At 43.3% G+C, this 12,697-nt stretch overlaps 1 protein-coding gene and 1 pseudogene across 2 annotated transcripts; one reads left to right on the top strand and one right to left on the bottom strand.

Moving 5' to 3' along the window:
* Nucleotides 1-636: 636 nt before the first annotated feature.
* On the bottom strand, nucleotides 637-7,821 carry LOC112879721. Of its 2 annotated transcripts, none has more exons than XM_025944096.1 (9): nucleotides 7,631-7,821; nucleotides 5,021-6,943; nucleotides 4,236-4,930; nucleotides 2,681-3,920; nucleotides 2,207-2,541; nucleotides 1,960-2,133; nucleotides 1,483-1,586; nucleotides 1,045-1,136; nucleotides 637-962 (listed from the first exon to the last, which is right to left on the bottom strand). In XM_025944096.1, exons 1-9 carry the CDS (start codon nucleotides 7,788-7,790, stop codon nucleotides 925-927), a joined length of 4,761 nt encoding a protein of 1,586 aa, XP_025799881.1. In that variant the 5' UTR covers nucleotides 7,791-7,821; the 3' UTR covers nucleotides 637-924. The 2 variants fall into 2 exon arrangements, with proteins under 2 accessions (XP_025799881.1, XP_025799882.1); XM_025944097.1 differs by having other exon boundaries at nucleotides 1,960-2,124.
* A 390-nt stretch (nucleotides 7,822-8,211) lies between these two features.
* On the top strand, nucleotides 8,212-12,275 carry LOC112882186 (annotated as a pseudogene).
* Nucleotides 12,276-12,697: the final 422 nt, after the last annotated feature.

The following is a 12,697-nucleotide window of genomic DNA, read 5'->3' as shown; positions in this document are numbered from 1 at the left end:
CCAGGGATTAGGACGAGCTCCGCGGGACCAGTGAGCAGCGGCACACGGCGGTGGTTCTACCCGAACGCGCGGCGGCGATCATGGAGGCGAGCGCCGACGTGCTGTGCGCCGGCTGGCCATCCTCAAGGGCATCCTCCCTCGTCCTCGACCTGCTGCGCCTGCATCCAGCCGTTGTCACGGGCCTCGTCTTCGTCTTTGCATGGGAAGCCATGGCCGCCTCATCGCCGGAAGCCAGATGTGCTGCGTCGCAACTTCCAAGGCGCACGAACGCCACACACCAATTAACTTCTGGGGGGATACAATTTTTTGACTGCAATATTCTCATGAGTCGCAACTCGTAACATACTCTGTGTTCCATATTGTAAACACTCGTTCCTTTTCCTTCTAGAGAATATATCCAGTCCCATTATTCAGTAAGAAAGCTTTGCTTCCTTGATCCAACCCGATTCAACATTCCAAGATGTCGTTTCTTCGAGTATAAAACTAGCACATATTTCTTCTTTCGTGTTTAAAATTACTTCATGGCATTGCATGCTACAGAGTCTGGACAGAATGCACACACACACACACACACACAAGTAGCTTTACTACTACCATGCTGCTCCTTTGAGCACAGTGCCCAGACAAGAATGCTACTCTTACCAACGAACAGATTATCTCCTTGCACAAAGAATAGTGCAACCGAAACAAAGTCTTTTGTGAACAAATAAAACTATGTACAACAACGATTGTTGCCGCAATTGCCTGATAATACGAGAATCTTCTTCTACATAGTTAAAACGAGTGAATGGTGCGATCAGCTTATACACATGCTGCTGACAGAAAGCCAAGTGGCGATGCTGAAGAAAGACAGCAGCATATAACCAACAGTTCGTCAAATGGAAATTCATCTGGAACCCCCTTTTTTTCTAAAAAAAAAGAAACTCATCTGAAACCACGTTGCGGAATATGGACTGGACAAACTGCAAAGGAAACAACAATGTAAGTGGTAGCAACTTGCAGAGCAAAGTTAATCGACTGGGATATTGATGGATGGGAGATTACTTTCAGATAGGTTAGAGGAGCATTTTTGTGAAAAGATTTTTCTATGGTCCAAAGCATAATTGGATAGTAAGATTTTTTCCAAGTTCTCTCCCCTGCAAATCAGAGACGAAGACCATGTCATTAGCAGCCTTAAGGGAAAATGAGAAGTATAGTCAAGTAAAAAAAGCAGTAAAGAGATGCCTCCATTTTCTCAGTTACATCAGAGTGATGATCAATTCATTTATGCAAAGAGAATCATCCCAGGGCCTCCCCTCACGTTGAGCTCAACAGGAAGGCAAGTGCAATTTATGTAAACTTTGCAAGATGGCAAAAAGGAAGCTGTGGCTCCTGAGCTTTGCCATGCCGAATAAAGCATCACATCAACATAACATATTTAAAGAACAGCAGCTAGGTTAATAGGGGATTCTGTAATTGTAAGGTAGAGTGGTAGACACAAACCGAGCCCATGATGGAATCAATTTCCTTCTCCGTCTTGATTCTTCTTTAAGTTCAAAATCATCATCCTCATCATCAGAATCTTTATATGGAGTCATAATGTAAGACTACAAAAGTTCAACAAACCACGGAGCAGAGAATTCGTAATTAGAACCTTTGTCAACACTGAAGTGAAATAATACTATTAAATGAATAAAAATAACCAATTTTGGCCATCTACATCATTTTCCCGTCCAAAAATTAAGGTGCAGTCTGTGCATTCCAGCATTTTGCACAGTTTCTAAGATCTATGGCCTCAGTTAAAAAAATATTCAGTGCACCCAAGACTTATTTTAAGATGTTGTAAGCAATCCGTTGAATTTGATATGATTAGTCTAAAAAACCTACATGCTTCTTAGGTATTTACAGGCAAGCCCCTCAACCCCCCCCCCCCCCCACCACAAAAAAAAAGATGGAGTTACATAAATCTATAGAACATACCTCTTCAAGACTCTGGGGGATACTTTCCTGAGATTGAGATCCAAAACTTGCAGGTCTCTCATCAGCTGCCACAACCTTTTCATTGTTGCTTTTAGTGGCCTTACCTCCAAGACTTGTCATTTCATCAGGTTTCACTTGGCCTTTCACTGATTCAGCCAAATTCTTCTGCAATGACTAAAATACATCATGACAAATATATATCTTAAATAATACTTGGATAGAGATCAAGCATATAGCTTTTACTCACAAAAGCTTTTGGGTGAGCATCTTTCTCACTGTTGGCGTGCCTTCTTTCCATAGGCTGCTTCTGTTGTTTTCGAGCTTCTTCAACACATTTCCTTTTTCTCTCCTTTTCCCTTCTTTCCTCCTCATCCCTCTGCCTCTTTCTAGTTGCGACATCAGCATCTCTTTTCTTCTTTTCTTCCTCTTCCTGTTTTTGCTTTAATTCTTTCTCTTGCTTCAGTTTCTCACGCTCTAGTTTTGCAGCTGCTTTGCGCATTTCACGCTCATTTCGTTTCTTTTCTTCAAGACGTTTTGCAGCTTCAGCTGCCTCAAGTGCCTTCACTCTAACATCCTTTTTCACTACAAGACAGAAAGTCATTTGTAGAGGCCTTTTGTGAGTACCACTCAAACAAATACTTGTGACTCAAAGGATCATTTGCCAAATAGATTTAGCAATTAAATAAATATTAAATAGTGCAAGTAAACAAATAAGACTTACCACATGTTGCTGCGTTTTGCGCCTTTTGTTTTACAAGAGGTATAAAAGATGCCACATTAGCAACAATATTGCTAGGCTTAGAGGGTTTGCCAGTATTTGTATCACTCATGTGTCTTGCTTCTGTCTTGCTTAATCTCTTACGGAGAGAATGAGACATTTTCCCTCCTTTCTTTACTAAAGAAGCATAACTTTCTTTGGGCTTCTTGTTATCACCATCATTCCTCAGACCTGGATGATGATTGAGTTCACTGCTGCAACTTTCTGTGGTGAAATCTGTGTCACTTGTATCCATGATACCTATGGAACAAGCCGCAGAATTCCCAGTGTTTTGACATAATCCAGTGATATCCTGAAGTACTTTTCTGCCAGATTGCCTCTGGGTACCTGCAGATCCAGGTAATATGTCTTGGTACTCATTTTCTTCTGCAATGTCACTGTCTTCATCAATTCGGAAGCACGAAAGCTCAGGAATTGAACCCATATGCTCGGAAACAGATCCATTTTTTCCTGAAAGTTTCCCTAGACTATACTTTTCAACTGCAGGGGTCAATGGATTTTCACTACTCTCCTGTTTGTCGCTATCATTTGAAGAACACGAGGCTACAACATCAGAGGTAAAAAAGGAACCATTATGTCCCAATCCACATGGACCATAAATATCTGTTATTCTTCCATCAATACTTTCATTGCTTTGTTTTTCATCATCATCAGATGAATAGTTTGCAGCTTTCCCTGACATAGTTGCCAATAGCTGACGCATGCCACTCAGACTGTTCATCTTATACTTCTTGGAGATATCAGAACTAAAGGGACCAAATTGTCTGGAATCATGAAGGCCCTCAAATGTCCTTTCTTCAGTAGTTGGACTGTCAAATGGAACAGAAAAGTCAAAGCTCTCGAATTGGGGCATTGTATCATTACAGTCCACAGATTCATCATCCATTTGTCTTGGTATAGAGGAATCAGATAGCAAACGTCCTGTTAGATCTTCACTTCTAAGTTTCCTATCTTCTATGCCAGAGCCATAACTTAATTTCTCATGAGCCAATACAATTGGAGCAGATGCCTGTTTACCATGTTCTTCCGATCCATAACTCGGAAATGTATCAGTGCTGGCATAATTTTCTGGATTTACTATCACACTCTCAGACAATATTTCATCCATCTGAAGAGACAGTTGCTGATGTTCCACACTGGAAGTAGAAACACTTAGGCCCTCACCTCGTAAGTAAGGATTTTCCTGCCAACAAAGAAGAAAGGTTGTCAACGCTCTGGAATTCACTAACACATTCAGAAAACAGTAAGTTAGATTTCAGACTGAACATTGCAAAACTCAACCATCTAAAAATGTAACAAATGAAACTCAGCTACTCAATAAGGCAACAAGACTAACAATATCTTTAAGAATTAATCACGAACCAAATTTCCACTTAGATAAAACTGAAATCATCCAATTCTCTAAACATGCACTTGGGTAATCCGAAGTATTGTCTTTTAGATTGACATTTTTCACAATTTCAGAATGGAAGAGTTGTAACACTTGCTGAACACATACCTCCTGGATGCAGAGTTCCATGTTATCATGTGCAATATTACAGCTGCTAGGCAAAGGAGTTGTCGCGACATCCAAAATATTTTGTAACTGTGCTTGACAGTTTTGGAGGTCCATTTCTTCAACTGCAATCTTGCTGCTGATACCGCAACCAAAATGAGGTGATAAAGCCTTCACACTAGAAGACTTACAGAGGGCAAGCTCAGATAGGCTGGACCTATTTCGTAATGTGGGAAAAGAATTCCTATTTTGTTGAACATCACTTGCAACTGATATCTCGCAGCTCATGGTATCATTCTTTGTCCCAGACTTGAGAGGCATGAACTCACCAGATCCTGAACTCCTTAAGAAGTAACGACCTGAAGGTCGTGATTTCCCTGAGAAATTTTCTGCGGTTACCACATGGGTGTCAACGACATCATGGTGGTTCAGAGACAATGGCTTTGTGTTATAAGAACTGGGAAGCGCAATGTCTTGGCATTTTATTCGTTTTCTCTTGGATGACGTACCCTCATTTATCTGAACACCATCTGCAACTGACCTCTTCTGAGCACTTCCTCTATCCTCCTGTTGCTTATTGCTCTTCTCGCATGATTCTGAAGTACATGCAGACTTTCTTTTCTCAACATTCTCGGCTGTGCATGAATTAGCATTTATTTGCACATCATCCTCAGCATGAGGGGTCTCTTGTTCTTTTCCTGAAAGATCGCAAGTTATGTAAGAATATATCAGAGTGCCATTTGCTAGAAAAAAGAAGGATGATGATTTACAAGGAGGAATCACGATACCTTGTCGCAGGCTTTCAATGCATTTTTCTGACAAAACCACACTGTTCCTTTCTGTTCCATGCATCTCGCTGGTTCTTTGAGATGAATTATTGGGCATAACTTTCAGAACCACAGACTCGTTGTTTCTGTTATCAGCAGAACCACCATATGATTTGCTGATCTGAGCATCATCATCCAACCTTCCTGAATAACAGTTGACCAAGTCAGATACTGGGTTTGCTTTGAGCATCTCATTTTCCATGTCCAGAGGACGATGGCCTAATGGAATTGCGGCATCCGGAATAGTCCCATTCAATTCCAAAGATGATCTGACTGATAAATATGGTTCCTGAGAAAGCTCATTATCTGCAGACCTAAACTTATTCACAGCAGCGCAACCAGTGGAATGTTTGTCATTGCTTTGCATTCTATAAGATAAGAGGCTTGATTGACAAACATCATTGGAACTAAAATTTTGAGGTGGAAGCAGCTCTAGGTTTAAAGCAGACCTGCCTTGGGAGCATTGGTTATTTCTGTCATTTATTCGCAAATTTGAAAGCTGTCCATGCCCTTCCTCCCTTAACAAACTGTTTGGTGATGTTCCTGATGATGCATGAGCCCCAAACCTTGAGTCAGCTAGCTTGGTAGGTAGCTGCAAAGGTCCACTGTATGGAGGTGAGAAATGAGAATTTGAACTCTGCAGTTTTTCAGTATCCTCAATAGCCTGCAATGTATCATTTTCAAGCAGCGGGTTGACCACAGAACAAGGCCTTTGAGAACAGTTGGTTTCATAACTATTTGATCTATCCATTTCAAGAGGTCGGCTGACTCTGGGACATGCTCTTCCCAAAGAATTGGTTTCAGGAATATGCCCGGTATCCTTTTGAAGCAATGGTTCAGCGATAGAATCCGGTGCTTCAGCAGGGCACGTCAGAGATGGTTTCTTATTTGGAGAATGCATATCAGTGGGCTCAGGATGGCCACATTCTAAAGCATATTTGTGATGATGCTCCACTGGTGCACCATCAGGGTTCAAGTGTCCCCACCTAACATGATCAAGCAACAACCTGCCCACAGAATAAGGTCCCTGAGAACTGGTAGAAGATGGGTTTTCACTCGAAGGAATTCTACCAAGGTGGTCACCTTCAACACCAGATTCCTGTTGCTGGCCTGTTCGTTCACTGGTATCATTCATACAAACTGATTCAACGCCATCAAAATGAAGTTTTTTTGGCTCAATCAACATGTGAATTTCAGGAACTCGGTGGCACACACTATCTGCAACGCTTGGCTTAGAGAGATCTGGAACACTCAATGGATCTCTAACAGAAGGTTTGTTATTGACCCCGACATCGCTATCAGAAGAGATAATTTTGCTCTCTACAATCTGTGGCTGGAAACCATCTGATTGAACTCGTTCATTTTCAAGATTGTCATCACACTTCAAGAAGTAAATTGACCTCCCATGAATGGCACAAAAACCACTACCCTGACCTGGAGCTGATGACGTTGTTTCAGCATTGTTTGCAACATCATCACATGGTATGGATGATGATGATGCATTTGCTCTGGTTGACCCCAAAGTCCCAAGGTCAGACTTATGCATACCATCAAGGCTTCCACTCTTTGCATCCTGATCCTTTCCATGTAGGCGATCTTCAATATGCCTTTGCCTTGACCTGGAACGCTGAATCCTTGAAAACATTTTGGCTGCAGTACAAGTCTCAGAAATGTCCTGGTTAGGTGAAGTCTGATCTTGCTGCTCCTCTTCATGTTGGCTAGTATCCAGAACAGTACAATTAGTGTCTGGGTACGCACATCCATTTGGAACCTCCGAATTTCTGGACAAAGTGCTAGGAACAGCTAGAGGCAGGAAGACAGTCCTATTGACTGCTGGTGTTGTAATATGTCTTCCAGTGAGAACAATTGGTTTGCCATTCAGCTCTGCACATAAATGGACTACTTCAGTATATGAATAAAAAGAAAGATGATAGCAGCGCATAAAAGGATAACATGAAACAATTTTTACAGCAAAATGGTTAGATATGACATACAAACATTCAACAATGATTCAGGTACTTATGCAACCTTAAGGTAGTCCAACATTTCAAAAAGAACAAACAGAATGCAATTGTTTTATTTCTTTCATTTAATTGCAAAGTTGAATCATTGAAATTTCAGTATACTGCAACAACAAACTATGGCATGTATATTTAGCTATGTTATTGTTCTGATATAGTCATGACAGCAGGAAACATTCTGTAAAACTAAGTAATCCCCAACCACATTGTTTTCCTCAGGCAATTACCGCCCCATGATTGTTTTGACACCACACTAACACCGCACCTTAAAATTTCTCCGATTTAACAAATGAGTTAGCCAAATCAATCCTCCACAAAATGCTAGCACTAGAAACAAATTCCAGTTTGCGACAACCAGCTGTAGGGCAATCTAAGCTCAAATCACCACTAACCACCAACCCTTCCAGTCGAAGTACGCAATCTCTATCCGAATCGAAATCAGCCCCAATCGGCCAAGCCAATCCACCCCGCTCCGCTCACGAACCACCCGAATCCGACGGCACCGACGTGGGGACGGAGGAGAAAGGGAGGGGGAGGAGGAGGAGCGCACCTTGGGGCAGGGTGGCGGAAGGGAGAAGCCATTCCGGGGGCCTGTGGCCGGCGGCGAGGAGGCGGCAGGCGAGGGTCTGGGAGTAGGAGTCGACCTGCTGCTGCACCTGAGCTGCCAGCCAGTCCCCGCGCTCGAAGGCCTGCATGAACAGCTGCTCCATGGCTGACCGGCTCGGCTCTCGCGGAGGTCGCTGCGTGGCCGCCTAGGGTTTGGGCATGGAGGTGGGAGAGGAACGGCTAATGCCGCGGTGTGGAGACGGTGGCGGAGGGCTCCAAAATTTTGAATCGGGGCAGGAGGGCGGCCGGGGCCAGATCGGGTGGGGAGGGGGGCGGTGAGGTCACCTCCCAGAGGAGGAGGAGCGGCGATTACCGCTTCGGGGCGGGGTAAGTGATCCGACGGCCTGGATGCCTTGATCTGTCTCGCTGTGTCTTGAGCCGCGCGTGAGGACGTCAGGTGGGTCCGTCCGCCCGTTGAGTGGGTCCCACCTGCCAGTGACGCGACCCGACAAAGGCTTTTCGTTTGCCACTTCCCCCCCTCCTGCTCATTCCCCCGCCACCCCGCCCACCATTGCTGCGGACGGACCCCACCGTCCTCATCCTGCTTGCTCATCGGCCGCCCTAATCTCGGTCTAGCCATGGAGCCCGCCGGGGTCGCGGAGCGCCTCCACAACAAGACGTTTCTCATCACGGGCGCCACCGGATTCATCGCAAAACGTAGCGGCGAAATCCTGATGCTTTTAGTGTGTTCGAGGAGTCCAGTGATTGGATCTTGATGCTTTGTTGGGTTATGAGATGCAGTCCTTGTAGAGAAGATCCTGCGGCTGCAGCCTCCGGTGAAGATGCTGTACCTCCTGGTGCGCGCCGGCGACCAGGCTTCTGCAACGGAGCGCATCCGCTCCGAGGTCGCCTTCTTCTCTGCGCTGCTCTTTGCGAATATTTCATACGGTCTTTTTTGAGTTAGTTGAGTGATTGATTAAATTTTGATCCAGTCCGCCTTTGTTTCCTCGGTCATGTTGCTTGCAATGTCAGATTATGCAACTTCAGATATTTCGATCTTTGCGAGAGAAGTATCAAAAGCATTTCAGTTCATGGTTCTGGGACAAGGTTTACCCTGTGGCAGGAGATGTCGCATTGAAGAATTTGGGTATAGGAGATGTTGCACTTGCTAAAGATATATTGAAAGAAACAGACATCATCATTCATATGGCTGCGACAGTTAACTTCAGGGAAAGGTTAGAAACGTTGTGGCTGTAATTTCCATTTATCTGTGAAAAGATTAGTCTATGATGCTCACGTTGTTGCCCCTAATCATAAGTGCAGATATGACAAAGTGTTGGCGATAAACACTATGGGTGTAAAGCATATTATCGAAATCGCATCACAATGCGCAAATCTAGAGCTCCTCCTCTTTGGGTCAACTGGTGAGATCTGAAGTTGGCATCAGCTCACTTAAATCCAACAAAAAGGAATTCTTCCTAAATGAGAGAAGTGTTTTCCCAATTCCAGCTTATGTTAATGGAAAGGAATCAGGGATCATGCTGGAGAAGCCACTTCACCAGTACAAGAGCTATGATGGCCAATCAGATTTAGATATTTCAGAAGAATTGGGCATTGGCAGAGGCGAAGCACAAGGAGTTAGTTTGCAAGAATGCTTCAGAAGATACTATAAGATGCACCATGAAGACGATTGGTACACAAAGGTTTCACATCTGAACTCGATTCATCACCTGCACAATTGAGTCTTGAGAGTTTCACTTTAATACAGATACATCATCAGGATTCAGGAATGATCTTGCGAAATCTCTACATGATGTCTAAACAGGGCTCGCAAGTTTGGATGGATGAGTACCTATGTTTTCACAAAGGCAATGAGTGAGATGCTAGCATATGAACAGATATTGCGGCTCCCAATTGCCATAATCCGCCGAACATCCACGACAAGCACATGGAAAGAGCCTTTTCCTGGATGGATAGAAGGAATCAAGTCAGTTTCGTCAGTATCCTGAACCATTTGTTCTCACTATTGCCTCAATAACTTCCATTCTATAATCATTGGCAACTCACTTTGAAATACTGTGTGAATTTGGTGCAGAACAATTGACACATGGATTACAAATTATGGTAAGGGGCATCTGAAAGTTCTTCCTGGAGATGTCACAACTGTCATAGACATTGTACGATACATCCTTCCTGTATTTAGCATAAATAATTGAATTGCAGAGGAAACTCCAGATGATTTGTTCTAACAAGTGCAAGTCACTAGATATTACTATCATTTTTGTGTATGGCTTGCAGGTACCTGCAGACACTGTGGTCAATGCAACGCTTTGCATTATCAGTTACCACACTCGAGCTCAATCGGGCTTGATCTATCACATTGGTTCTTCCATGCGTAACCCACTTGAGATAGTTGAGCTGTTACATACAATGTTCAGATACTTCACAGAAATGGTTTATCGGTGCAAAGGGAGAGGTAATCAAGGTGAACCAGCTGATTGTGCCAGCAACAATGGACAGCTTCTATGAGCACATGGACAGACACTACAAGGTGCCTTTGCAGGTTAGTTTTTAATAGAGTAAAGTGCACCATCCCTAAACATGTTTGAGGGTGTCACAGATCCCCAAACTATTAGTTTACAGATCTTAGTCCCTAAATTTACTAAGTGGTTTACTCAAGTCAAAATCTCTCTAATTGGTGTTGATCCGCCCACATGGCATCCATGTCATCCAAATTTTCCCACTCATCATTTATCATATTGTTGTTGGTACCCACACAACAACCAATGAAAAAAAAATAAAAATTACACTATGACCAACATGCCATTCCTAACATCTTTGTCCCTATTGTCTCTCTCATGACAATCGGGATGACTGCTCCAAGTCGATGACAAAGGGCCCTGTAGTGGAGGGACTGGAGGGAGGGAGGGAAAGAGATTGGCGTGCCATATAGGCAAATATGTGATAATTACTGGTATTTGGACACAATTAACAAGTTTAGGGTTACTGGGTTAGGAGACCTAGATCTGCAAATTAATTGTTCGGAGACCAAGATGACATCTGCGTACAAGTTTGAGGACCGCCGGTGCACTTTACTCTTAAATATAACTTTGACATTGAACTTTGTGGTTATTTTCTCATAAAGTGTGTCACTATTTTTGGTTGCAGGATATGGAACGTTGTGGGTTATCAACCGCTGACGACCATGACAGATACAACCATCTCAAGACAGAGTACCATTTCACAGTGGCCATTGCAGAATTGTTCCGGCCAGGCACATTCTTCAAGAGGAGGTAAGGTAGAAGTAACTCCAAGAAGGATACTTCGAAGTATTTTAATCAAGATGTTCCCATTTTCTACCTTCTCTTGCAGGTTTGATGACTCTAACATGCAGAGGCTTATCACGATGATGAACGACAGAGACAGAGAACTGATTCCATGTGATACCAAGTTCATCAATTGGGAGAAGTACCTCATGGAAATCCACATCCCCAGTGTCATGGACTATGAATCCAGGGAAGCCACAAGGGCTAGGCTTTAGAAGACTACAGATTCAGAAGGTCAGTGTCTAAGAACTAAAGCTTCTCTAAAAGTCCACAGAATTTCCATTTGATACTAATCATGTCTAGTTGCAAAAGCCACCATGCTAGAACTCCATTTGTCAGGAATCCGCTGTATTGGTGTGCAAAAGTTACTATGGTACAGTAATCTTGGGTAGCCTTTTGAACCGTTGGATTGGATAACAAACAAGCTGAGGATGAACAATGTAATAATTGAGAACGATATATCAGTCCTAACCTATAACCACTAATACCATGACTATTCTTAATGCTGCTACCAATACTCAATCAGTCAGAGTAGATATTAATCAATTGGATCAGATTTAAGCGAGCACCCTAACCAAAGTGGTGGACACCCCATCCTGATAGTTTAATCATCTTGCGTACAGATTTCTCAATGCAATACATGATCCAGTCTTGAGTAGTATAAACCACATAGCAGCGATTCACAGGTCGACGTGGGATTATAGCAAATGTAGTACTGTACTAGCTACATACACAATGCTTACCATGGTACTATATCATTTGTTAATGTGCGCGATCACTTTACAGATAAGCATCACCATTGATGGAAAGTAAAGTATATTCAAGACATGCCAAAAGCATCTCGTGTGTGATCAACGATTACGGGAGATGATATTCCGCAAGATCCTCCGTTGCATATTGAAAGGGGAAAGACCAAAATGGTACAGCAGGGGGTGACTACTTAAATGCTCGAATCCGCTATCCATGGACAGTGCCGCTGTATAAAAACTCCCTCGTTTCTGTACGCATGCATGAAGAGGTGTTGGATGGAAGCTGGCATTGATCAAGCTCGCACATGCACATGGCATGCACTCTGCGAAAAAGTTTGATTGTATTGAGTTATGCTGGTCTCTTGGACCAGATGAATGCATACTCCATATGAATCTGTGTGTTCACATATTCCTGTTCTTAAAATATTTATGACGCGTAGAACATGCAAATTAGTTCATTTTAAACTAATTAGTTTGTTTAAATGTCATATATTTAAGTACGGAGGTAGTAGTACTTCGTAACAATGTCGATGATAGTTCTTAATCTGCCTTGAACTCTGAACACTTTTGATCAGATGTTTTTTTTAGAGGAAGGGAACGGTGTCTACTGGGAAGCATGGCATTAGATTGAAAACATAGCAGCGCCGATCTCAAAACTTATGAATGCTTTCAACAATCAAATGTTCAATTTTATTTCATCACATCAGAAATCAGAAATCAGCCAGCAGTGGCCTGGAGGCTGGATATACATGGAACGAACCCAAGCGTCAGGGTGGCATTTCCACACTAACAGACTGCTCACTTCTGCTGCGCGACAACCAAAAGAAAAACGCGAGCAAACACACATGCAGGATGTTGAACGCTTGAACAAGGCGTCGTGCTCGTTCCATCTTAACCATCAACGCGTCAATGGAACGGGGGCGCCGCGCGTGCTCTCCCTAGGGGCGCGCGTCGGGCGCCGGGTCGGCCGACATGCCGAGGGCGGGTTCGGGTTCG

Source organism: Panicum hallii, chromosome 2 (genome assembly GCF_002211085.1).
Source record: "Panicum hallii strain FIL2 chromosome 2, PHallii_v3.1, whole genome shotgun sequence".
Lineage (NCBI taxonomy): Eukaryota > Viridiplantae > Streptophyta > Magnoliopsida > Poales > Poaceae > Panicum > Panicum hallii.
This window is presented reverse-complemented; position numbering and strand designations above follow the sequence as displayed.

Coding starts and splice junctions, on each gene's coding strand:
- LOC112879721 (XM_025944096.1), bottom strand. CDS start 7,790: ATGGAGCAGCTGTTCATGCAGGCCTTCGAGCGCGGGGACTGGCTGGCA. Junction 1,587..1,959: donor TCCCCCAGAGTCTTGAAGAG/GTATGTTCTATA, acceptor GAACTTTTGTAG/TCTTACATTATGACTCCATA. Junction 1,137..1,482: donor TTGATTCCATCATGGGCTCG/GTTTGTGTCTAC, acceptor TCTGATTTGCAG/GGGAGAGAACTTGGAAAAAA.